The sequence below is a fragment of the Protopterus annectens genome, chromosome 9.part0 (genome assembly GCF_019279795.1).
Source record: "Protopterus annectens isolate FY-2018-M chromosome 9.part0, PAN1.0, whole genome shotgun sequence".
NCBI lineage: Eukaryota > Metazoa > Chordata > Ceratodontiformes > Protopteridae > Protopterus > Protopterus annectens.
The window spans coordinates 1,203,524,058-1,203,548,076 of NC_056743.1; the positions used below are offsets into that span (position 1 = coordinate 1,203,524,058).

Genomic DNA, 24,019 nt, shown 5'->3' on the forward strand with positions numbered 1-24,019 from the left:
GATTGCAATTAGGGATACAGAACAGGCAAGAGGGGGCTGGTGTGTGTGTGTGCGTCTGAATCGGATGGAAGGCTGCAAGTGGTCTCTGTCTTTAGTTTCTGCTATGATGGAAGGGCAATGTCAGATGCTGGGGATTCTGCCATTTTGACTTGGAGCAGGAGTTTGACACTAAGTTTCAAATAACGTGTTAAGGAAGGAAAGCTTAGATCTAGAGAGTTTTAGGAACAAACGACTGGCAGATGAAGCTGGTTTTGTAGCCTTGTTCTGGGCCTAAACAAAAAGAGCATTTCATGTGCAAGTCCTTCTGCAGGATCTGCCTACCACATTCACACGTCCCCCTCCTAGCTGACTTCTAACAAACTGGTATACACAATTTAAAAAAAAAAAAAGCCTCCCCAATGAGGCATTTATCTGAAGTTCAAAGAAGCGAAGGAATTGTACCAACAACCCAATAAAGATAATTTTGGATGCACAACCTGCATTCAGGCTGGTAATAGTCTTGTCTTCTCTTGTATGTCCACCTGTATACACGACTGATGCAAGTTAGGTCATGAGTTGGATATATGCCTTTGGGAGGTAAAGCTTTGGTACGCTGGATGGATGGCAACAGATGAAAACCCATATCTTAAGTATACTTTAACAGTGATTGCAGTCTGGACATCCTAAGTTCTGTTACCTCTTCCCCACCACACTTCCAGTATTAGCCATCTACTTGAGGGAAAACTTTCTGCCTGGCGTATAAAAATGCCTACACAAATACTTCCAAGCAAAGATCTTAAGTCTTCTAGACTTTGTTAAATATTTGGGAGCTGTACATATGTCCTCCAATTGTTTCCTTGTGAATTTATTTTCCAGTCTCTTCCAACTCTGATTCCTGTAGTTATTGTGCAGTATTTTTTTTCCTACTTAATTCTCCCTTTTTTAATGGCTTCTGTTTTAGATTCAATAAACACTACTAGAGCAGGTCTTCCACGGATTCCCCATCGCTCTCTTTGCCAGTACTCTGTCGCAGTTAGGGAAGACCGTCTCTAGACTTCGGGCCAAATATTGTCGTGGCCTCTTACCACTCACTCTCTAGTTATTTGCCCCTAGTACCTTGGTTTATTTGCCAGTTCTCTAGTAAATTCCACACCCCTTTTAACTGTTCTCTCTACCCTTAATTGTAGTCCTCCCCATCTGCAGAATCTCCTTTCTCCACACTTTTTTGTGTGTTTAGTTCTTATACTTCTGCTTTCTGAATATAATGTTATGTATGGCTTTTCTTGAGGATCTGCATCCAAAGTCACACTCCTGTATTTCCCCCTGCTTCATCATCCTCTATTTCAACTTTGAATTATAGCTTTCTGCTTGTGTTATAAGATCCTTAACTATGTAGCTCCAAATTATCCCTTCAAATCAGGTGATCCTTAACCACCTTATGTTGGAAGGATCAACTTATCCCACTTGACCCTTGCCCTCTTCCACATCTGATAAAATACCTCAACTAGAAGCCAGAGCCATGGGCTCAAGCTCAATGCCAAGAAATGTATTGTTATCCCCTTTGGGAAAAACATGTATCCATGAATTACCATATAGGTGGCAGTACACTAAACACAAAGTGTGATAAGAGACTTAGGGACACAGGTGGACAGTGGTCTCACCTTCGATAACCACATCGCCACAACAGTCAGGAAATCCTATGTGGCACACCTCATCACGAAGGGCTTTTCATCCAGAAAAAAGGAGGTCATTGTCCCACTGTACTCATCCCTCATTAGATCCATTATAGAATACAACGCCCCATTTGGTATGTACCTCTCAAGACATCTGCAACAACTGGAAAGGCCTCAAATACCTCACTAAAAGAATCACAGGCCTAAAGCAGATGCCCTACGCTGACCGCCTTAAACTCCAGCTATACTCTGTCGCATATCGTCTACTCAGAGGCGATCTCTGCTTAACATACAAGGCCATGTCAAACCCAGAGCTGTTGGACATGCTACACTTAAAGAAATACCAATCCCTCAGAGCTACATGCTCCAGGGATCTAAACCTCATCACAATAAACAAAACATGCTGGAGGGATAGGTTCCTGACCCAGAGACTCCCCAGACTCTGGAATAGATTGCCCATACATGTCAAGCAGAGTGCCTCTTTGGACCTCTTCAAGAGGAACCTTGATGATTGGATGGGAGAAAGGAAATTCACCCCAGGGATCGCGTCAGTTGCCCTGCTAGACAGGGGTCCAGGAAAGTAAATAATGTGGAAAGAAATAGCAAGGGAATTGTTATGGCTAGGCTTGCATAGGCCCTAGGGCTGATAGCCTAGTACCAACCTATGAACTCTTTAATACTATCAACAACTTCTCTGGTTGACAAAAGTATGCCTAACTAGTCTATAAAACTAAAAGGATTAAACGCAATTTAATTGCATATCTTGCCATACACATCCATAAACAACATCTACCAGTGTTTGTATTTATCTTGTTTCATCTTTTTCCACATCCTTAGCTGCCGTAACGATCCTTTTTAACCCATACTTCTAAATACTTCATTTTGTAGTGTCCCTGTTGCTGAACCACTTCATGTGTGGGTACGTAACACAGGCTATAGCTGTAAACTGTATTTTTTAATTTTATATCCCAAAAAGACATGAATGTTCCATAACAGTAGTATTTTCTTACATTCTGCTTCCTTCTAGGTCATCCTTGTTTGTTTTTTTTTTTTTTTTTTTTAAATGTCAAGTGTTTGCCTCCTCTCCACAAAACTACATTGCTCCTCTATCAGTTTTGACAACACCTTTGCCATTCTTTTAGCTATTCTAGACATCTCCTCATAGCAAGAGGTTCTCCCATTCAATTCTTGGCTGGAGCGCCTTCTGTGTGGAGTCTGCATGTCCTCCCCCTGGTCAAGTGGCGTTCAAAAGACATGCGTGAATGGGCGTGCCTTCGTTGAAGGTTGGGCATCGAGCTGGCACCGTAAAAATCTGCTGCCAATCATTAGTGGACCAGAGTTCCACTGTGGCGACCTCTAACCGGGAAAAGCCAAAAGACCTAAACCATTTTATAGTCGTGGTTTAAAATTGAAATTGGTGCATGAAGTTGGGCCTAATAGGTCTTTATCTCTTTTGGTATTACAGCCACCACAATGTTCTAGGATGTTGGTGCTCCCCCACTTAAAATAGTGTTAAAACCTTCCAGATCTCTCACTTCTTTTTCTCCTAGCTTCCAAACTTCCACAGGAATATCATGTATTCCTGGAGACTTTCCTGCAGATTTTTTTTATATGTAACTGTGTTTCTCATCAACCGTCTTAACTGGTAATTGTTTGAGCCTCATCTACCTTTAACCTTGACATTTTAAATCTTCTATAAATATTTACATTTGTGCTTTTTCTTGATTTCCACATTTGTTTGCTTTATATAAATTTTCATAATTTCCAAAAGATCTCTACCTGTTCAGGATCTCTGGTTATTTTTCTTATAGGCTGCATATGTTTGGCAACAACCCTTTCTACTTTCTGTTGCCTGTGTCACTGGGCTAACAGTTTTTGTGCTCTGGAGTTATCAAAAGCAGTTGCTTAACACCAGTCTTTCTAAAATCATTCATATCAAATTCTCCCTTATTTTCTATTTAGCATTCTGCATTTGGACCTCTTCTGTGAGATTCCCCCTATTCTGCAATACTTTAATCTTTGTCAGCCCCTCTAAATTCTTACTTAACAAATCTCTAATTTCTACCTTATATTTAAACACCAGTTTCATTTTATCCCACTCACTAGGTATACCTTCTGAAGAAATTTCTGTTCCCTGGTAACTTTTGAAATTGCCACTATCCATTCCAGCAATTTCTTCTTTTTAACAGGTAGATGGGGAAGTGCCAGTCTCTCTTACTTTACCTGTGTTTTTATCTTTGTCATTATTGGATGTGTCAGTGCTTTTAATTTAAATGCACATGTTCCTGTGAAGTATAATTTCTGTCTAGCCTTGCCTAGTTATTATTCTTTGGGGAATAATATATATAAATTGTTCCTACTATTGAGTTGTGTCTTCTATACCATAATCTCCTCCCCCCCCCCCCCCAGAAATCTCCCTTGTTATATTTTCTGAGAAATCTCCCTTGTTATATTTTCTCTTCTAGGTTCTTCAGATGCATCTTCCCAGGCGCAAATCATGTTCCAGTCCCCACCTACAAGTAGCATTTCTTCTGAAAGCCGGTTATTTCTTAGTTTCTATAGCTCTAATAGTTTTAGGTAGAATATAAATACCGGTGTAATCCTCTCTTGCCAGTAGCCCCTCATTACCACAAATCTTACTACTGTCTTTGTTTCCCTCTTCTGTTACTATTGGAGCTCCTCTAGCAATTAGTATAAGTACTTCCATTTTTGTTTGTCCCTGATATTCTGCTGAATAGGTTCATAGGTTACTAGGCTAACTTACAAGCCCAGCCATCCACCCCAAACCATTTGTATCCTGAGTATTATGAGTGTCTAAACAGGGTGTGCATGCAAGTAGGAAAGTAAAGATTTGTAGGGGGTTGTTCAATAGGATAATACTTTATTTTGACCCCTTATGTACATAAGGAACATGGGGGATAGACTGGAGGTAAATTTAATATTTTCCTTCTATATCAAGGTTTTGTTTGAGTAGGGTCAGGAAAGAAATGTTACATGATGTGGAGCCTATTCCATAGTGCTGGAATCCCCTGGTACACATCTGTCTCGCCAGCACATTTTGTCACAAGCAAAATTCATAAACCTATATCTCATATTTCTGGTGCTCTGTTTTGTCCATGTGCAATGGATCCATCAGAACTGGGTCTGAGTAGGCCCTGTAAGCCAGGCAAAGATCCCCTCAGCAGTCCATAGGAGACTGAATACAGAGACTGAGCCTTTAGGTGATCAGGGCAGGGTGTTAATGCCCTGAATTCTCCTGAAGAGAAATCGTTATGGGCATTCCATCTGTTGCAAGTGTCTGGTTAGATAAATGCCAAAAGGGGCATTGCATTCAATGATGGGTCTGATAATGACCAGTTAGTCATACTACCTGGATGCCGTACTCTTACCTACATGTTGGGTGACATAGCCAAGAAAGTACGATGATCATTCCGTGTGTTGGCTGAAGGCCAGATTAACATCTGTTCCAGATCCCTTAGTACTCTGACTCTTAGGGGTGTTTTATTGATGGAGTAATTAACCTGGGTTGACAGTTTCCCAAAAGAGCATCATTATAATACTTTTTGGCATTGAGCTTTAGGTCATGACTTTGACAAATGTCATTTTTCTGTGTTAAACCCACTTGCAAGATGATGTCTTGGTAGGAAATCAGTCAGTTCAGGTTATCTATCCTGAAATTCTTTATCAAATTCACATGCCCACTTCTTTCCAGATGCTTATACTGTAGCATTGCTATTTGCATTCTGCATTTCTTAATATAATTCAGTTTTCTTTTTTTGTGTGTGAGGCCATTCATATTTCAAAACCATATGGCAAGTAAACCATATAAGAAGTTATTCCCACCTGTTATATATGACATCTTTTTAAATGTCTATTTCCAGCTTTTGTGTGACATGCACCCACTGTTTGGCAGTTTGACCCTTTATACAGTTTATTTCCATTTTAATCTGTCACATTTTACAAGACTTTTTAATAAAAACCCTCCAACTAAAAAACAAACTTGTCCCAAAATCCCCACATAGTTGTGTTCGATTTTACGACCCTCTTGATATTGACAGCTCCCACTTCAGCTGCAGCACCCACAGGCATGATCTGTTCTGAAATTAAGATTTTCCATGCTAAGGTACATGTTAGTCTATCCTCCTATTTAGACCAATTGCTGTTCATTCTTGCCTTATCTTTACTCCATTCCCAAGTGTGAAAAAACGCGTGTATGCTTTCAGATAACCTCAGCTTTTAACCTTAAGAAAAAGTGCACTAGCTATCTTTTAAATAAAACTAAATTTATGCACTGTTCTGGTAAATGGATTGAAGAATTTATTTAGGGCCAGAATCTGTTCGCTTCAATTATATGAAATGTTTTTACTAAGCTGCTTGCCTTGTATCCTTTTTAATTTGGGATTTCTCTTGACAGACAATATCCCAACACATCAATTTTATTGCTTTTACCTGTAATTAGCTTGTTTCCATGGAAGCATAAGAGCAGATTGTACAGCTGTCCTCTGCTGCAGACTTCAACTTGCACTGAACACTAATTTGCTATAGGAAAACTAACTTATTGGATTAAAGCAAGGGCATTAAGACATTCACCTCTGCAAAAGTGAAAAAACAAAACTCTATTTACATATGTTATAATCCTTGCACTTTTATACCCCATTCCCCATCACCAACAACCAAGATTACAGCCTGTTACTTTAATAATGCTTTGGTCCATCCTTTCTTTTACATTGTAACTCCTGCATTTCTTAACAGACCTGTTCTGTATCATATAAAACAATCACTAAAAGTGCTATTCTGCTACATGCAATTTATCATGAAATGCTTTATACAATTACTGTAAAGAACAAAAAATGTTTTACCTAGTTTTTTCCCTTCTACTTTTTATGTCCTTCCAAACATTAACAATGTGGGGTATATGCTTTTCAGCACCCCCCCCCCAAATTTAACAAACTCAAGTCCAATTTTTCTTGGCCATTTCTTCTTAAAGCCATATTTCACAAATGTATCCGATGCTTTTGGGTCTCAAATTTATTCACTAATTATGACATTGGTCATTCATTTTCTTCATCTTAACCCCAGACTCTGGTTCAAGGTACTCCTGATTCTTGCCGCCTCCTGTGCTGTTTTTCTGTCTTTCAAGGATTTTCATTTGGAACACTGGAAAATTGTTTCACTGGCAAAGTCTCTCTGAGCTTTATCAGAAGAATGAGCGGCAGTCCCCTTTTGTTTGATGGCCCACTTTTGTGGATAAGCCTATTCTGCATAAAAATAAATTTTCCAGAGAAAAAAATATTCTGAAGGCAACTGGGTACAGCAGCTTGAATTTCACACCTTCTCCTGACGTTCCCTGATCGTTCAGCTAAATTTGCTTCTCACCTTCTCCTGACGTTCCCTGATCGTTCAGCTAAATTTGCTTCTCTTTAGTGTGGTGTACAATGAATCATTTCCCCCCAAAACAGTGTCTCCAGTTTTGAATACTTTCCCTTTTGCCATAGTTCTGTCAGGATCAACTCTTTCTGCTGATTGCATCTTTACTAGTACAGGTCTTGCCTGCTTTCTCATGACCAGGTTTGGAGCATACACATAACATGCCCTTTCAGTTAACAAATCCTACTGTGGAATACCAGTCACTTATTTTGCTTTCCCAAAGTTAATAGTCTGTTCCTTCTAGTTTCTCTAGTATGGCAAAAATGTTTTCTCTTTGAAATGGCTCTTCTTGAGCCATCTGACAGTCAGCCTTTTCATTTTGCTGTCTGATTATTGGAGTTCAGTTCATCTGAGTAGCTTTTTAAAGTTTCCATTTTTTTCCAGCCTTTTGTTTTTATTTTATCTTGTCTACTCCTTCAGTATTTTATTTATTTTAAGCAGTTCTGAACACATTTTATTTTTTTTTTCTAAATTGCTTGAAATCCTCTAACAAAGCTGGAGCTTGAACTGCTTTTAGTTTCTTTACAGGCAGCCAGGTAGTGTACTTACTAGCCAGTAACTGAATTTTAGACAGGGGCCTGTAATTCTGACAGTTTTGCTATCAGTTTCTCTTTTTCACTCTGGGAAAGTTGAAATTAAGCTGTTGATCAGTGTGCAACCATCTTGTAAAGCAAAACCAAGAAAGTTTGTCATTTGTAAAAGGTACTTTTGATAGGCATACAGTTCTGTCATTCCACAGTATTGCTCATTAAACTTGGAAATGACACCTGCAAGTTCTGCCAGAAGGGATTAGCCATTTTAACATTTAATGTATACAGTGCTGCCTCTGAGCATTTTTTAATACCTTCTTTCATTGCCTGTAGATTTGTCTGTCTATCTAATCTGTGCAACTTTCAGTTTGTTCATTTGTGGACTGGGTAAGTGAACTGATTCAAGAGGGCTTTTTCTGAGGCATGAGTCTTGTTTTTGGAGGTTGCTTAGTGTCAAAGCTTTGAGGAAGCAAGGAAGAAAACCTTTATCAGAATTTCATTTCCAGGAAAATTGCACCAACTGTTGCTCCCTAAGTTTCCATTGTAAATGGATGATGCCCAGATGAATGTTCTAGTTTAAAAAAAATAAAATAAATATAGAGCCCACCTGCCATAGATGAGTGGTCTTGCTTGAAATTCCCACCCTGCCTACCAGTGAAATGATGCAGCAATATTGTATAAAGACTTAAGTTTTGAATATAATTGTGCAGTTTTACAGGATGTCATAGTTAAAATTCTGTGCTATTTCTAATTGTAGGAGAAAGAGTGAAAATGTGAAAACGGAGACCAAACGTCTTGGGCGTACATCAAATACAACACATGGCTTGAATAACAAAGGTGACAAAATGTTTCTATATTTATATTTCTGATATAGATGAGTAATTCCACTGTCCTTAAGGTATGACCAAAGCATAGTGAGCAAAACTGTATCCTGCATCTCCTCCATTATATGCTTTGTGATGTTTACTGCAAATTATACCACTGGGCAGCCTCAGATTATCTTTCTGAGGAAGACTCTCCCTGTGTTTCTGTACAGTTACTAGATGTATACCTGTGGTGATATTTAGGGTCAGGGGAGTATACCACCATTGTGACTGCACTAAAGGATATGGAACTCAGTGTATGCATATTTAGGTTCTGCCCTAGTGAGGAAGTGTTTTTATGGATTAAATAATTTTTACCTGGTTATATTTTGCTTCTGCACTCTCAATTCCAGGCAGCTTGCAGAAGCCATGTCTTCATTGAGATCTTGGTTGTGACATCTACAGAAGCATGTTACTGTCTGTACTGCCTCCCCTGGCAAAGGTTTTGGAATAAGTGATGGCTGTAGTTTAGTATCCTCGTTGACTTGCACATGAATTGATAAAATCAGTGATAGTGGCATTGCCTTGAACAAGCTAAATTATCAAAAAACTTTGGAGTGGTTAGAGGAGCTTTGTGTCTGAAGTTCATTAAAACATTTGGTACTGGACTGCCATGTGACTATCCTTTCTAATCAGATATGTGGCCGAGTCTTGACATTACTTGTCTGACTGTATTCAGAGGGCAGGATATGGCTTGAGACTCTAGCCTCCTGCTGATCAATACAGGACTGTCACAAGGTTCAGCATTATAGAGGCAGTAAATGGTGAAAGGTCAATGTGACTGCTGTGTTATGGGTATCCTGTAGCATTGTATCTGTCAGAAAGAACAAGTCTGTTCTTTGGGACTTTTGGTAATAGCACTGAGCAGCTAAGACAATTGCTTCATAGCTCCACTAGAAAAGACTGGTTTAACGATTTCCCCAGTACTCCTGCACCTAGTATAGTACGTATGATAAAGATGAGAGGTCCAATGATGAGAGGGAGAAATAGCAGGAAGAGTGGCACAAAAATAGAAGTTAGACTCTCTAGTTTCATAGCTCTCAACCTCTTAAGAAGCCAGTGTGGAACACACAGCCTAATGTGTGACAAAACAGCCAAAATGTGGAACCCCCTATTTTCACACAACTCGAAAATGTACCATTTCCATGGCGCCTGGTTGAAGTGGGCTTTCAAACAAAAGCATGAAGTTAAAGTACATAGCCAAAAATTAACGCTATACATTTCTAAAAATTCTATAAAAAACACAACTTGTAATTTTAAATCAAGCTTGTTTATAATGTACAGTACCATAAATAACCAAATACAAAAGAGAACTACTAGAGAGTATCAAACTAAAATTTAAACTACTACTATACAACTGCCCATAAATACAATTTCCTACAGTATTGCATTGCTCTAAATGTTTGCTAAACACTATCCTGCTATGTTTCACGCTGCAAACAATTCTACATCTGTACATTGCACTATATCTATGGACATATGTATTTAATGTACTCTAGATGCACACTCCTTATTGTATGCTGCTGTATATAACTGGTCAAGACTAGATCACAAAATGTTCTGCATACTGCATAGCACCCCTAAAACTTCAAATGTCTTCACCTGTACATTGAGAAAAACAGCTACTCTATAGATCAACTGAAATAAAATTCTGCATGAGTAAAATGGTCAGTCTGTTGCAACACTGTTTACCAAATTACCTGCAATATTATACCACAGCACATCTAATTACACAAGTCCACAACCACAAATAGCAGTGATGACCTCCGTGTTAAGGGCAGAAAATGCAGCATTATGAAATGTAACAAATGGACAAGTTTAGAAACAGTAAACTCAAACCAAAATGGAACAGCAATTTGCTACTGTAATTCATTCAAAAACAGGTTTTTGCATCAACCTACATTTAATGAGCAATGAAACTGCAACTCCAGTGTTTACTAAGACTACAGTTTGATTTTTAAAAAAAAAAAAAATAGCACAGGTATTGGTCTATAGTCTCTGAACAATGATAACCATGAAATTATAGTTTGGCATTTCAACACCACTATCCTTTTAAAATGAAGACTTTCACCAGCTTACATTGCCTGAATAATAGGTATGAACCTCTAAGTAGGCATTACTGACAGACTGCATTTTTCCCTTAAGTTAAAACAGCAACAGGATTTTCCATCAAAATACATTGTCTGAACACATTAATCTCTTTAAACGGACATCACCATGACAAGAGTACAAAAGTAATACAAAATGGTTTGTATAAATCTACATTTAGAATAGAAGCCTTCAGACAACACTGCCCTAAAGTTGTTTAAAAGTTAAAACAACCAAGAGGTTTCATATCACATTATTTAGATAGGGTGTGGTTAATCAGCATGAATCTCTCATCTGGCATAACTGACTGCAGTGAAAGTAAATGGAATGTTTTGCATAGACCTACATTTTGTTAAATAACTGCAAGGCATGAAACTCTAATGTTTGGCATTACTAACATGCTGCAACCCTCAAAGATTCATCAAGGAAGAAGTCTTTTGCATCCACCTACATTGTATGACTTTTACAATGCACCACAAAGCCTATAAAAGTTAACACAACAAACAGGTTTTGCATAAATATACATTATCTTAATAGCTAGCATAAATCTCCAGTCTGCATTAATGACCATAATCAAATTCAAAATAGAACAGACTTGGCAAAAACCTATATTTCATTACCTTCCAGTAAGACAAAAGTATAAAATTGGTGTCTACCATTACTGACCCATTATAACCTGCACCAACTCAAGAAAAAGAGGTAGGCAAGGCAGCTGTAAATGCCATTAACTGTGGTACAAAAACACAAAAGGAAGGCAGGCAAACTCCACAAAACTTCCAAACCAGCCCAGCAGAAGTGCCACTGTCCTGATGTACTAACTACACTCCAGTTCTCCCATTCCTCCAGCAAAAGAAGCATGTTCCAAAAGTAAACGGCAGAATAAGTGTTTTACTATAACCATTTTTCAAGGTTTCGCAGTGGCATGAAACCCCATTGTGATGTTACTATCGGCTGTGTTAAGGAAAAGCCCTGTAGTGATTGGCTGATTTCTTTCTTACCTCATTGGCTTGCTTTGCTTAGAAATTGTGTTGATTGGCTCATATACCTCAATTCCAATTAGCTTTATTTGTGGTATAAGAGCACACAAACCAGCGCCATCACTGTTCGGTGTGGAACAGCGGAAAAGCACCTAAGAGCCTTTAAATGTGGAGCATTCTGCATAATCTGGAGCACTTGGCTGCTCAGGCTAGTTTCTATGGCCTAACTAGCTCTGCTGACACTAGAAACTCATGGGGTGACCAGATAGAGCTCTTGAGTGAATAAATGGCTGATATAAAAGATATATTTGAGAGTGTCTCGAAGTCCTAAAATGAACAGTACATTTGCTGAATACATATAGAAAACTGACAGAAGACTTGGAGGTGGTGTGTGCCTTGTCAGCCCACTCTTTTTTTTTTTTTTATGTAGTCCAACTGAAAGAGAAGGGAATTGAGCACTGGAGAGGACTTGAGAGTTTAAAAAAAAAAAAAACTGATCAAAATTGGAGGATTGGGCAAAATGTGATAATGTGAGGGTAATGTACCTTGGGGAAGTGCAGGAGGAAACTGTAGGGCCTTCATCTAGGAGCAGTTAAATCTTTAGCCTGAAATACCAAAGGAGGATATCAATATTGTGAGAGCACATTGGTCATGCACATGAGCGGCATTAAATATCCCCAACCAATAATCCTAAAACTGGAGTCAATGTAAGAGGCTCTTTGGGGAACTATGGCTAAAAGGTAAAACACTTCAAGATGAGGTTAGTCTTTGTGGATGAGGATTATTAGAGACTCGGACAAATTTACTCCCTTGTACAAATCCTGCAGACCGTTAAACTTGCATTTTTAAGCTGTTTTACTCAGCATCTGTTTTTCCATCTGTATTTAAGGTATATCAAGATGTACAAAAAGCCAAGCAGAAACTAAATGACTTCCAGCAGTTTTGTTTGCTGTCAGAGCAATCGGGCAACACAGTGGAAGAGAATGGAAAGGGTAGGCTGTTTTCTGTAGGGCAGAGAGCACTTGCCATACAAACCTTTATTGTTTAAATAGATTGGAAGATTAGAAAAGGGGGGAGGGGGTTGGAACAGAACACTAAGAAAATGAGAACTGAAACACAGGGATAGTGGAAGAGTTTGAGGATCATGTGGCCAAATTTGGATATTGAGCTGTTTGTTTTCTCTTGTTGTTTTTCTATCCAACATGGCGATGGTATACAAGACCGTTCTTCTAGATGCTGAGACAGTAGTAAACTTAAAGGAATGAGTTATCAAATCAATGCAAAGGCTGAGGCATGGGTTCAAGTAAAAACAAAATGTAGAAAGTATTCTCTTGGGAATTAGTACAAGACATTTAATGGAAAGGACCGCTGATGCCATATTTAATTTGGCATAAACGTGGTAAGACAGTATAGTAAAAAATGCCATTATTTAAACACAGGGTGCTTTTAATGGGAAAATTTGATAAAGATGAAAAATATGAAGGGGGTTGAATAACTAGTATATGCAGGGAAGAACTGTTGCAGAGTGATTTATAGTGCTTTGTAGTGCCGGGTCAGAGCAGGTGCTCATATGACATGTAAAAGAAATGACCTTTATGTATGTTTTTGTTTAAATATGTACTAAATTGCACCAGAAAATGTGTGGATGCACTTGGAAATGCGAGTAGTTTGCAGACTTGGTGAAAAAGTGTGATTGCCATTCACACATACATCTTTAATAAATGGTGCAGAACATAGCTAGAATTATAGCTTGATGTTGCGAATACTTGCATGGAATATAAACAGCCTCACAGATAGTGAAACGGGATAAGATCTTGGATTATATAAGGAAGGGGGGCAAGGATAATGTATGCCTTCAGAAGGCACACTTAGAAGTGAACATATAGAGATTTTAAAGGGCTGTAAGACTGGGTACTATTCCATCATGATTTAAAGGTAGAAAAAAGTGGTACTACGTTTTGAGTCTTAGTTCTATGATGGAAATTGAAGGCAGTACCACAGGATAGGTATTTAACGAGACGATAGTGGGGGAGATTAAGAATAATTGTAAGGATTTTTTTTTTTACTCCCAAAATAAGTAAGGGAGAATTGTTAACAGACATGATTGCATTCATTCATGGGGTGGTTATTGTTGGAAGTGACTGGAATATGATTACCACCACGAAGGATGTATCTAGTGGCTCACAACAAAAGATCCTGATGCACAAGGATAAGATATTCTCAATGTTCATGAGGCAGTATTGGTTCTCTGATGCAGGAGAAAATACGAGGAATGGGTGAGAGCATTTATCTATAGATTTGAGCAGTTAAACACCTATTCTCAGTTAGGTTTTATGTTACTAAGGAAAACTAATAGTTTATAGGGCAGATGGAAACTCCCAGTTAGAATTAGTGCCCAGAACCGGAGATCACATTGAAACCCTGGAGATTTCAAATGGGGTGGTTAGAGTTAAGAAAAAGCTCAACTCCGCTCCTTATTACTTTTTAAGGAAATTTTACAGGCTGTATGGGATATGGACAACTTAAATGTTGCAGATTGGGATAATGTGAAGTTACAAGTGAAAAGTAGCAGTAGAGCAGGAGAAGTTGGACTGGGAGAGGTGGAGAAAACTGGAAAGATCAGATTGTGACAGCTTGGAAAACTGCGAGAGGAAACATCACTGGCAGAACTAACACAGCTAAAAGAAATGGAGGAAGGCTGGAAAAGGAATTGGGAAATATCCTTGAGGCAGAAGCCTTTTGGCAGTTGAGGTACAATTTTCAGGTCTCCGCTCCCAAATACCAGAAGTACTTAGCTAGTAAACCTCTGTAAGAAGTAGAAGTATTTTTAACTCACATTTTGTTGCTAGGATAAGAAATTAACTTCTGAAAAGCTATATAAGAAGTGAGATGAGTCATTTGGGGGAGAAAGTGGAATGTTTCTTGACAGACTTGGGAATACCTCAACTTACTGAGCAAATGGTGAATGATTTAACAGGGACAATAACAAAAAAATGGAACAGCATGTGGATAGACTGGCATTAAGAAAAATGACAGGTTTTGATGGAATCCCAGTTAAACACATCAGAAACACTACGATCAAGTGTTATACTTTAAGACTAACTTAATTTTCGAAATCCCATATTTGTGGAAGCAAGCGGTGATCTCGGTAATCTTGGAGGATGATAAAGACCTTAGTAGTCCAAATTCTATTTAGGCCATAATACTAAATCCTGATAATATTTACATCTATGCTAGCAACAAGAATGAGTGGAATATTGGTAGAAATTAAAGGATGATCAATGTAGGTTTGTAAAGCACCAGGAAACATTTAATAACATTCTCAAAACCAATCTGATACTGGAAGAACCATAGAAAAAGAACCAATGATTAGTATTGCTTGCTCTTGACACAGAGCATTTGATCAAATACATTGGGAGTATTTGTGGAAGTCGTAAATAGGATGAATTTTCCAACTGGCTTCCTCAGGCAGGTGAATGAAGTCTTTTCAGGCTCCACTGAGATGGTGAATGCAATATTTTTAGAGGAGGTTGTATACAGCTGCCTGTATGAATAATGGTGTCCACTGTCACTTGCAGCCTTTGGCATTAAAGATCAGGCAATCCATGGTTGGGGGATGGGTGTAGGGTGATACTGAAGAAAAATTAGCCCTACGTGCTTATATTATACCTCACTAAACTGGATCTTTGGAATCCATTTACCTTATAACTGGTTATTTTAGAGAATTCCCCTAAAATATTAAATGAAGTAAAAGCAAAGGCAATCCGTATAAGTTGTACCTCATCTTGGGATTTGACACTAGCATTATCTCAGTCGTGGGTTTGTAATACTCTCAAATACTTGTATATTTGGCTTTCTGCGGATGTTAGGGAGGATACGAGGGAAACCTGGAGTTAGGTGGAGGAAAAGATCAGGATGTATAACAAATGGCTTTGGACCAGTGAATAGAAATGATTAAAATGTTTGTTGTCCCATTGATTATGCTTCTAAGATCTTGTGGGATAGGCTCAGAAGGATGACTTTGAAACATGTTTAGAATGGGAAATATCCACCTGTTTGGAAGAGGTGATTTTTTACCAATTGTACAGGGAAGTTGGGCAGCCCCACATTTGCAGAAATATCATTGTGGGATCACTGAGACTGGTATACTGTATACAGGGCAATATGGGAAAAGACTATGTTAAAAGCTTTGGGAGAGGATGAATTGGCTAGCAAAATAGATATTTGGGTACAAGAATCACCCCCAAAAAAACAAAACTAAGGTGGATATAAATATAGAGCATTAAGACCCAGAGCTACAAGACTGGAGTTCTGAGGTAAAACCTTCTTGGTTTGAGGTATTTTCAAATTTGGGGAATTTGGCCTCAAAGGATTTGTGGGCAAATCAGAGGACATCTTTCTAAGAACAAATACATGGAGCACAAAGCACATTAAATTGGCAAGAGTTTAAACTTGAGGATGATCTCACATTATGTAGAATCTTTAATGGGGAGCCGTACAGTGTATTAAAATATTTTTGCCTTCTTTATCATGAGAAGAAACCACTGTTCAGCTGTTATCTAACAGTGGAGGCAAGGCATAAAGGATTATTAAGCAGGCTTTATCATGCCATAGTAGGCAAATATAAAAGGATCAAAACAAGGGACATATTGACGAGAAACATAACATAGAGCTTACACAAAAGAACTGGGAAAGAATTGGTTTAGCTTCTGGATTTGCTACCAAGACTAGAAAATGTTGTAGGTTTGTATGGAATTACTTCTACAAGTAGTTTTTATATACCCGGATAGGTAAACAAAATGTTCCCAGTGGTAAGTGGAGACTGTTACAGATGTGGATTAAGGGGGATCGGGTACTCATGTTTTGGGATAGATGGAACAGAGGCATAAAATTAAGAGTTGACAGATTTTTTTTTTTATGGGGATGGCAAGAGGAATATCCAACTAAAAGCTCAATCCTATTATATTTAGGATATCAACACTTCTGTCTCATTTAAACGGGTGGCTGCTTGGTATTCTTGCTACTGATAGACTATTACAAAAACACAGAATTCAGAATCAATACCTCCGTAAAGGATCTTTATTGGACATTAAAATTGAAGAGGAATTGGTAAAACACAAAAGCATTCACATCATAAGCAAAAGTGGAGGGTCTGGGACAATTCAAATGGGAAGAGAATAGTAAGTAAGCTGAGGTACTGGAATCACTGGCACCATTTAATGAGTCATCTTGGAGGAGAGGTTTAGGAGATTGGAGAAGATGTATGGGGGAGATTGCTCAATATAACTTGGCTAACGGTAACTACTGTTTTAAACTTTGTACTATGTCTGGTATTTGGATGGCCCTACTGCATAAAATCTAGAAATGATGGTACTTCAAGGTTTCTAAAAACTGGCCAGCCAACAGAAGATTAAGAGCATCAAAGAAATATGGTCTGTGTGATAAATATGATGAAGTTTGTAAATGAAATAATTTGAAACAAAAAAATTCCACAAAAAAAAAAAAAAATTATATTCTTTGGTCATGGAAACTTATCCAGTGAGTGATTCTGTCTTAACTTGTATGCTTTGAGACTAGTCGCTTCTAGTGTCTAAAACTTATTGTTGCAAGGGAACTCCTTTTTATGCTGATGCAATATGCTGATCTGTTCTGGTGATGTGACTTGCCTTGCCTGAGACTATTTTGTACTAGTTTCCTACCCCACTGTCATTCCTATGAGAGGTTTCATAGGACTAGGATACATGGCTTGGCCTTCTGTACAAAATGTAGATCCAAAAATGAAGTGCAGTTAGAGTAATGATTGAAGGCCCATCCTCGCCTATATATTTAAATGTTCCAAATCACTAAATTAAACTGTATTTTACTAAAAATAATTTTTAATACTTCTGTAGAGGCAACACATCTGGAAGCTTCCCAGAAACGAGCGTCTGATGAAATACGAAAGCAGAAACGGAAGGAACTAGATGCTCGCAGGAGCAAATGCCGAATACGGATTGGAAGTCATCTGGATCAGTGGTGTTCAATCAAAGAGAAGGCAGGCTTCTCCCTCCACTCAGACTTTGCCAAGTTCCTTCTGGACAGGTGTGAAATTTTATCTTCCTTGTTAAGTGTGTGCAGGCTAACCCAAAATGGGCTTTTTTCAATCAGATTAGGCCAGAAGGCACAGCAAATGAATAATTTCTGAGATCAGTATATACAAGTTGCTGATTCAGCAAGAATGAGAGCAGAACCTGACTAGTCTGAAGCAGAGTGAGAAACTTTGAAATGAGAGAATGACAAGTGGGTGGGCAGGGCAGAATATGGAATGAGAAATGCTTATTTTCTTCCTGATAAACATCAATCCTGTCCTAGTCAGTCAGCTGTTTCTTTTACCCATCCCTATTAACTTACTCCATATCCCCCTGTATGGGGGGGGCTGTCCCTCTGCTGCAATTTTACTTCACTTTAACTCTAGCTATAGGTCCGAGGTTATTGGTGAGGTTGAGAGCCACCCAGTAGAGACCATTACTCTTGACATTGTGTTTTATAACTCCTCCAAGCCAAGTGTTGGGCATCTTCACCTAAGCAGAGGCCTGCAGTAGGGCTGGGCCTGTGTTGTCTCATACATTGTCAATCCTCTCCAAGTACTGCTTGGCAGTATAGCTTTCAGACTTTTCAGGAATATCCCTGATTTTTACCTTGAAATTGTGCCCTGCCCCTCTTTATGATTTTATGAAAACAAATTGGAGAATGAAGCCATTCATTTTTGAAGAATAAAAAGTTAGTGTAAAATACATGTTTATTTGAATCCACTGATTATAACTGCTTTCCAAGTAAAAAAATAAAAATGTTCCAAGTTTGGGCTTTATTCCTAGTGCATTTCCCGTTATATTATCCAGTAGATGGCAGTGGTACATTAAGGCCGTCTACCTCCCTCAGAGATGGGTGAAATGTTTAGTCACTCACTATCCCCGCTCCATATTGCCTCCTTCACTGCCTGGGTTGCTGATTAACTTGGCTTGGCTGTATTGCAGTCAGTACTTCATGCCACAGTGCCATAGAACATATTTTGAGATATATTACTCAACTTTATACTTGGTGTCCCTGGCGTGGGGAATGGGTAGATTTCTGTTAAAATTTTGTGATGTTCTTAGTCTCCCATTGCTGCAGTCCTTACATAAGGGTAGTCCGCTGTCCACAATCAGCCCGAATACCAAAGGGCTAGAACCGGCATCGGTCATCGGCGCCTGAGACTGACGTCAGTACGTGCCAGTACAAATGCGCATGACCGACGCCATATACTCAGTCTTTCTTGCCGCGTGGTCCTAAGCAGAAGCAGCCTTTTGCAAGTGCCGTTCGGCGTTCTGGAATTGTCGGTTTTTGAGTTTCAGACCGGAGACCAAGTTGGGCTAAGTACCCCGTTGGGGACACTTTTGTCTTTTTCTTGCCTCAGTATTAACGGATGTCAGAAAAAGTTAATAACGGTATTTCTTGTGGGAAACAGATTCCTCATAGGGATTACCATTCACTCTGTATTCCTTGTTTAGGGCCTGAGCAGGACGTGGTTGGGTGTCGCTTTTGTGCTACTTTTAACAAGCGTACTATTAAACGTCGGTTGGACTGTGCTAAGCTTGTGTTTGGTAAACGTTGTAATTACAACATGCCGTCGGATTCTCCGATGCCTGGTTCTTCTAAGAAACGCAAAGAGAAGGCTGCGGTCAAAACAGGATGAGTCGTCCACTCCGGACGCCGGTTCTGTAGAACCACCGAATACTTCAGCGGCTCCTTCTGAAAGTTTACCTGAGTCTCAAGGGGAGCCTTTGTTACTACAAGTGGCTTCTCCTGTGTTAGGCCAGGCTGAGGGTGCTTCTCAGATGTCGGTGGTTCCCTCCCCTCATAGGGTAGTTAGGCCTCCTCCTTCTCAAAGCAAAGGCCATTCTAAGTCTAAGTCTGCCCCTGTTGGTGCTAGTCCCCAGGGTCCAGCTCCTAGGAAGCACATGTTAAAGATGGCTGAAGATTTGATAACTTTAATTAGGGGTTCTATGCCCCCCCCTGAGAAGAGGCCCAGGGTACAGACAGAGTTGGAGGGTTTGGTTCAGTCTTCCAATGAGTCAGATTCTTCTGTGGAAGAACTTCAGGATTTCCCTCCCTATTCTGATTCTGAGGCTGAGGATACTACTCCCTCTGCGTCCCCTCCAGAAGATTTTTCTTTCTCTGAGACTTTGCATTCCATGAGGGAACATTTCAAATGGGAAGGCCAGGATTATTCTGATTCTCGTAAAAGGCTAAGAGAATTCTTGTTTTTGCCTCAACATAGGCCCTTGGCTATTCCTCCTGTACTGGATGTTGTTCAGGATGTATTTTCTGAGGCTGCCCTTAACCCAGATTCTCTGCCTCCTGCCCCGGTTAAACCAGATAGATACTACAGGGTTCCGGAAGCTCACAAATACTTAGAGTCCTAGGGCTGATCCAGAAACTATTACTCAAGGCCCCAAAGGTGTTAGGGCTTCTGTGGTTAAGAATCCAGTTCCTCTGGACAAGGATGCTAGGGCCCTGGATAGGTGGGGTAAAAACTGTATACCTCTTCTACTTTGGCTATGAGAGCTTTGAATTGTCAGTTTCATATGCTCAGGTATCAAAATTATTTGCTGGGCCAATTAAAATGTAAAGTAGATGCTTTAGCTGAAGGTATTGAATGTAAGGAGCTTCAGGATTTAGTGCATGCTTCAGACCAAGTTGGTAAGCATTCTTTGCAGTGTGGTTTTGATGCTTTACAGGCTTCTTCCAGGGTGGCTGCTACTAGTTCAGTTGTTCGCAGGCATGCCTGTCTTAAAGATCAGACCTTGTCAGAGCATGTTAAGGCTCGAATTATGGATGCTCCTCTTCAATCTGATGTTCTTTTTGGCCCTCCAGTAGAGTCAGTTTTGAAAAAAAATGGAGGAAAAAGCTAAGTCTATGCAGACGGTTAAGGACTTTTTACAGGTTCAGCCCCCTAAGTTCAGTAGAAATTGGCCTGCTAAGGGATGGTCTTCCCCTCTTCGGATTATCAATCTAGGGGCAGGTCGAGGCGAGGTAGAGGTAGGGCTTCCTCTCAGGGCCCTGTTACTTCTAGGACTTTGAGTTCTTCTACCCTTTCTGCTGGGGAGGGCAGGGGTCAGTCCTTTCGGAAACAGACCCAATGACCTGTGTCTTCAGCTGCCGGACTCTGCCTTGCTGGCAGCTCCTCTAGGAGGAAAACTGGGACTTTTCAAAAGGAATTTGCATTTGGTTACCCAAGACAAATGGGTATTGGACATAATAAATCGAGGCTACAAATTTTATTTTCACACATTCCCTCCTTTCAAAGGTATGCCGGATGTGCCTCGTCAGCAAAGACTGGAAGCACGGGCACAAATTTCTTCTCTGCTTCAGTTGGGAGCAATACAGGAAGTACCTTCTGCAGAAAGGGGCACAGGATTTTATTCCCGTCTTTTCTTAGTGCCAAAGAAAGGAAATACTTGGAGACCAATTCTGGATTTGTCCATTCTAAACACCTTTCTGGAAATTCCAAAATTCAAGATGTTAACACTGCAACAGCTGTTACCTATGTTGGGCAAGGATCACTGGATGGTGACTCTGGATCTCAAAGAAGCCTATCTTCACATTCCTATCAGGCCCAGTTGCAGGAAATTCCTGAGATTTCGGAATGGGAATTTGCATTATCAGTTCTCTGCATTGCCCTTTGGCTTGTCTACTGCGCCCAGGGTATTCACAAAAGTCCTGGCTCCAGTAATAGCATTTCTCAGACTAAAAGGTATTCAAATTTATCCTTATCTGGACGACTGATTCTGGCTCAAGGCAAGCACGAACTTCTTCAACATCTGCAGTATGTAATGACAGTTTTAAGTTGCCTAGGGTATTCTGTGAACGAAATAAAGTCCAGTCTAGTACCCTCACAAGAGATCAGTTTTCTGGGTGTAAGACTGAACACAGCTGCTCAGATGGCATTTCTTACCCCGGACAAACAAAGAAATCTTCACCTATACTTCCAACAGTTATCAGTAATGTCCAGGCTGACTGCAAGGACAGTCCTTCAAGCCTTGGGGTTCATGGCATCTTGCATTCTAGTACTTCCCAATGCCAAACTGCATATGAGGAAGCTGCAATGGTATCTCAAAAGCGTTTGGACTCAACACAGCCACGATTTGGACACTGTCATTCGGATTCTGCCTTGCATTCAGAAAGAATTTGTGTGGTGGGCTCAGGAATGTCACCTAAACAAGGGACTCTCTGTGACCCAACCAGAGGCAAGTCAGATATTAACGACCGACGCCTCTGTCAGCCTGGGGAGCTCATTTCACAGGAAAATGGATTCAAGACCTTTGGCCCCCAGAGCTACTTCACTTGCATATCAACATGAAAGAGATGCTGGCAGTTCAATTTGCTTTGGAAGCATTCAAGGGCCTACTTCAACCAGGACTGGTGTTGATTCGAACAGACAACACAACTGTCATGTGGTACATCAACAAGCAGGGGGGAACTCATTCTTACCCTCTTTGCAGACAAGCAATGCTGTTATGGGAAACTGCTTTAAATCTGCACATCACTCTTCGAGCACAGTTTCTGCCAGGAGCACAAAATTCTTTAGCAGATGTTCTGAGCAGACAGATTGTGGATCCTCACGAATGGAAGTTGGACCCTCAGGTATTTCTTCAGTTGACCATGGCTTGGGGAACTCCAGACATAGATCTGTTCGCTTCTCCTCTGAATTTCCAACTGCCACTGTTTTGCATAAGGCTGTTTCATCCAACAGCCTGGAAAATAGATGCACTATCCTTCAGTTGGAGCAACCTTCACGTGTATGCTTTTCCTCCCTTGCCTCTTCTTCCAAAGGTACTGTTGAAAGTCAGGAGGGACAAACCTTGCATGATCCTTATAGCACCGGATTGGCCTCGTCAGCATTGGTACCCTCTGTTGAGGAGCTTAATTCATGGGACACCTTGGCCATTACCACAGATTCCTCACTTATTGTCTCAGGAAAACAATCATTTTCTCAATGTCAGGGTGCAATCCCTACACCTGACAGCCTGGCGCATTCTGTTTTAAAGGAGGGCCTTCAGCTCCCTCAAGTTTTGGATGTTATTTTGGAAGCCAGGCGACCTAGTACTCTAAAGGTTTATGCTGCTAAATGGAAGAGATTTTTTCTTTGGAGTTCAGCTAATGGCTTTGATGTCAAATTGCCTAATTTGAGTTGTACATTGCAATATTTGACTGTATTATTGGACAAGGGTTTGTCCTTCTGTAAAAGTGCATGCTGCAGCTATTTCTGCTCACTATGATTGTGACCCTCCTTTGTTTTCACATCCATTGGTTAAACAGTTTCTTAGAGGGGCAAAGAATATAAGACCCCCACGAAGAGCTCCTACTCCTGCCTGGGATCTTAATTTTGTTTTGGAAAAGCTGACTCTGCCTCCTTTTGAACCTGCAGCTACAGTTGAATTGAAGTTGTTGTCTTGGAAGACTGCTTTTTTGTTGGCTGTTACTTCTGCTAGATGGGTATCTGAATTACAGGCCCTCATGGCAGTGGAACCTTTTCTGATTTTTCACAATGACAGAGTTTCCTTACGTACTAATCCTACTTTTATGCCTAAAGTGATTTCTAATGTGGCATTGAACCAATCTATACATTTGCCTACTTTTTATGCTAACCCCCAAAATAAAGGGGAAACAGTTTTGCATTCTTTGGATGTACATAGGCAGTTAAGGTATTATTTGAGCAGAACCAAAGAGTTCAGAAGATCTCAACAATTATTTGTTTCTTTTGCTTTGACTTCACAAGGGAAAGCTGTCTCGAAACAAGCTATTTCTAAGTGGATTGGCCATTGTATTGCTTTTTGTTACTCTCATCATGGAAAGGATGTTCCAGTTGGGATCAGGCCTCATTCTACTAGGGCTACGGCCACCTCTACTCCCTTTTTTGAGAGGGGTAGCTACTAAAGACATTCTAGAAGCAGCTACTTGGAGTTCTGTACATACCTTTACAAAGCATTATCATTTACCTCTTTATTCTAGGTCTAGGGCTGGGTTTGCCACTGCAATCTTACAGGGCATGTTAGCAGCTCCTAATGCTATTTAGTTGGCCAGCCTCCCTTTTTTCTGTTGCTCTGGGATTCTACCCATATGTAAGGACTGCAGCAATGGGAGACGAAGAACATAGTACAGTTTTGTACCTACCATAAATGTAGATGTTAGAGGATCTCCATTGCTGCAGTCCAATTTTCCCTCCCTCCTTCCCCCTTTTTAGGTTGGGTTTTGGGTGGTGTTTTTTGCATTCTGGCGTCTGAGGCAAGAAAGACTGAGTATATGGCGTCGGTCATGCGCATTTGTACTGGCACGTACTGACGTCAGTCTCTGGCGCCGATGACCGACGCCGGTTCTAGCCCTTTGGTATTCGGGCCGATTGTGGACAGCGGACTACCCTTATGTAAGGACTGCAGCAATGGAGATCCTCGAACATCTACATT

At 40.1% G+C, this 24,019-nt stretch overlaps 1 protein-coding gene across 2 annotated transcripts in view; it reads left to right on the plus strand.

The window, feature by feature from the left end:
- The window catches only part of LOC122811939 (zinc finger protein 692-like), a 427,256-nt gene that overhangs the window by 127,656 nt on the left and 275,581 nt on the right, over nucleotides 1-24,019 (plus strand). Inside the window, exons 2-3 of one of the 2 annotated variants that reach the window (XM_044084123.1) lie at nucleotides 8,367-8,446; nucleotides 17,429-17,618. In XM_044084123.1, coding sequence (XP_043940058.1) covers nucleotides 8,367-8,446; nucleotides 17,429-17,618 — 270 coding nt within the window. Of the gene's footprint in view, nucleotides 1-8,366; nucleotides 8,447-17,428; nucleotides 17,619-24,019 lie in introns of those variants that run through there. The other variant, XM_044084124.1, reaches the window with a different exon arrangement.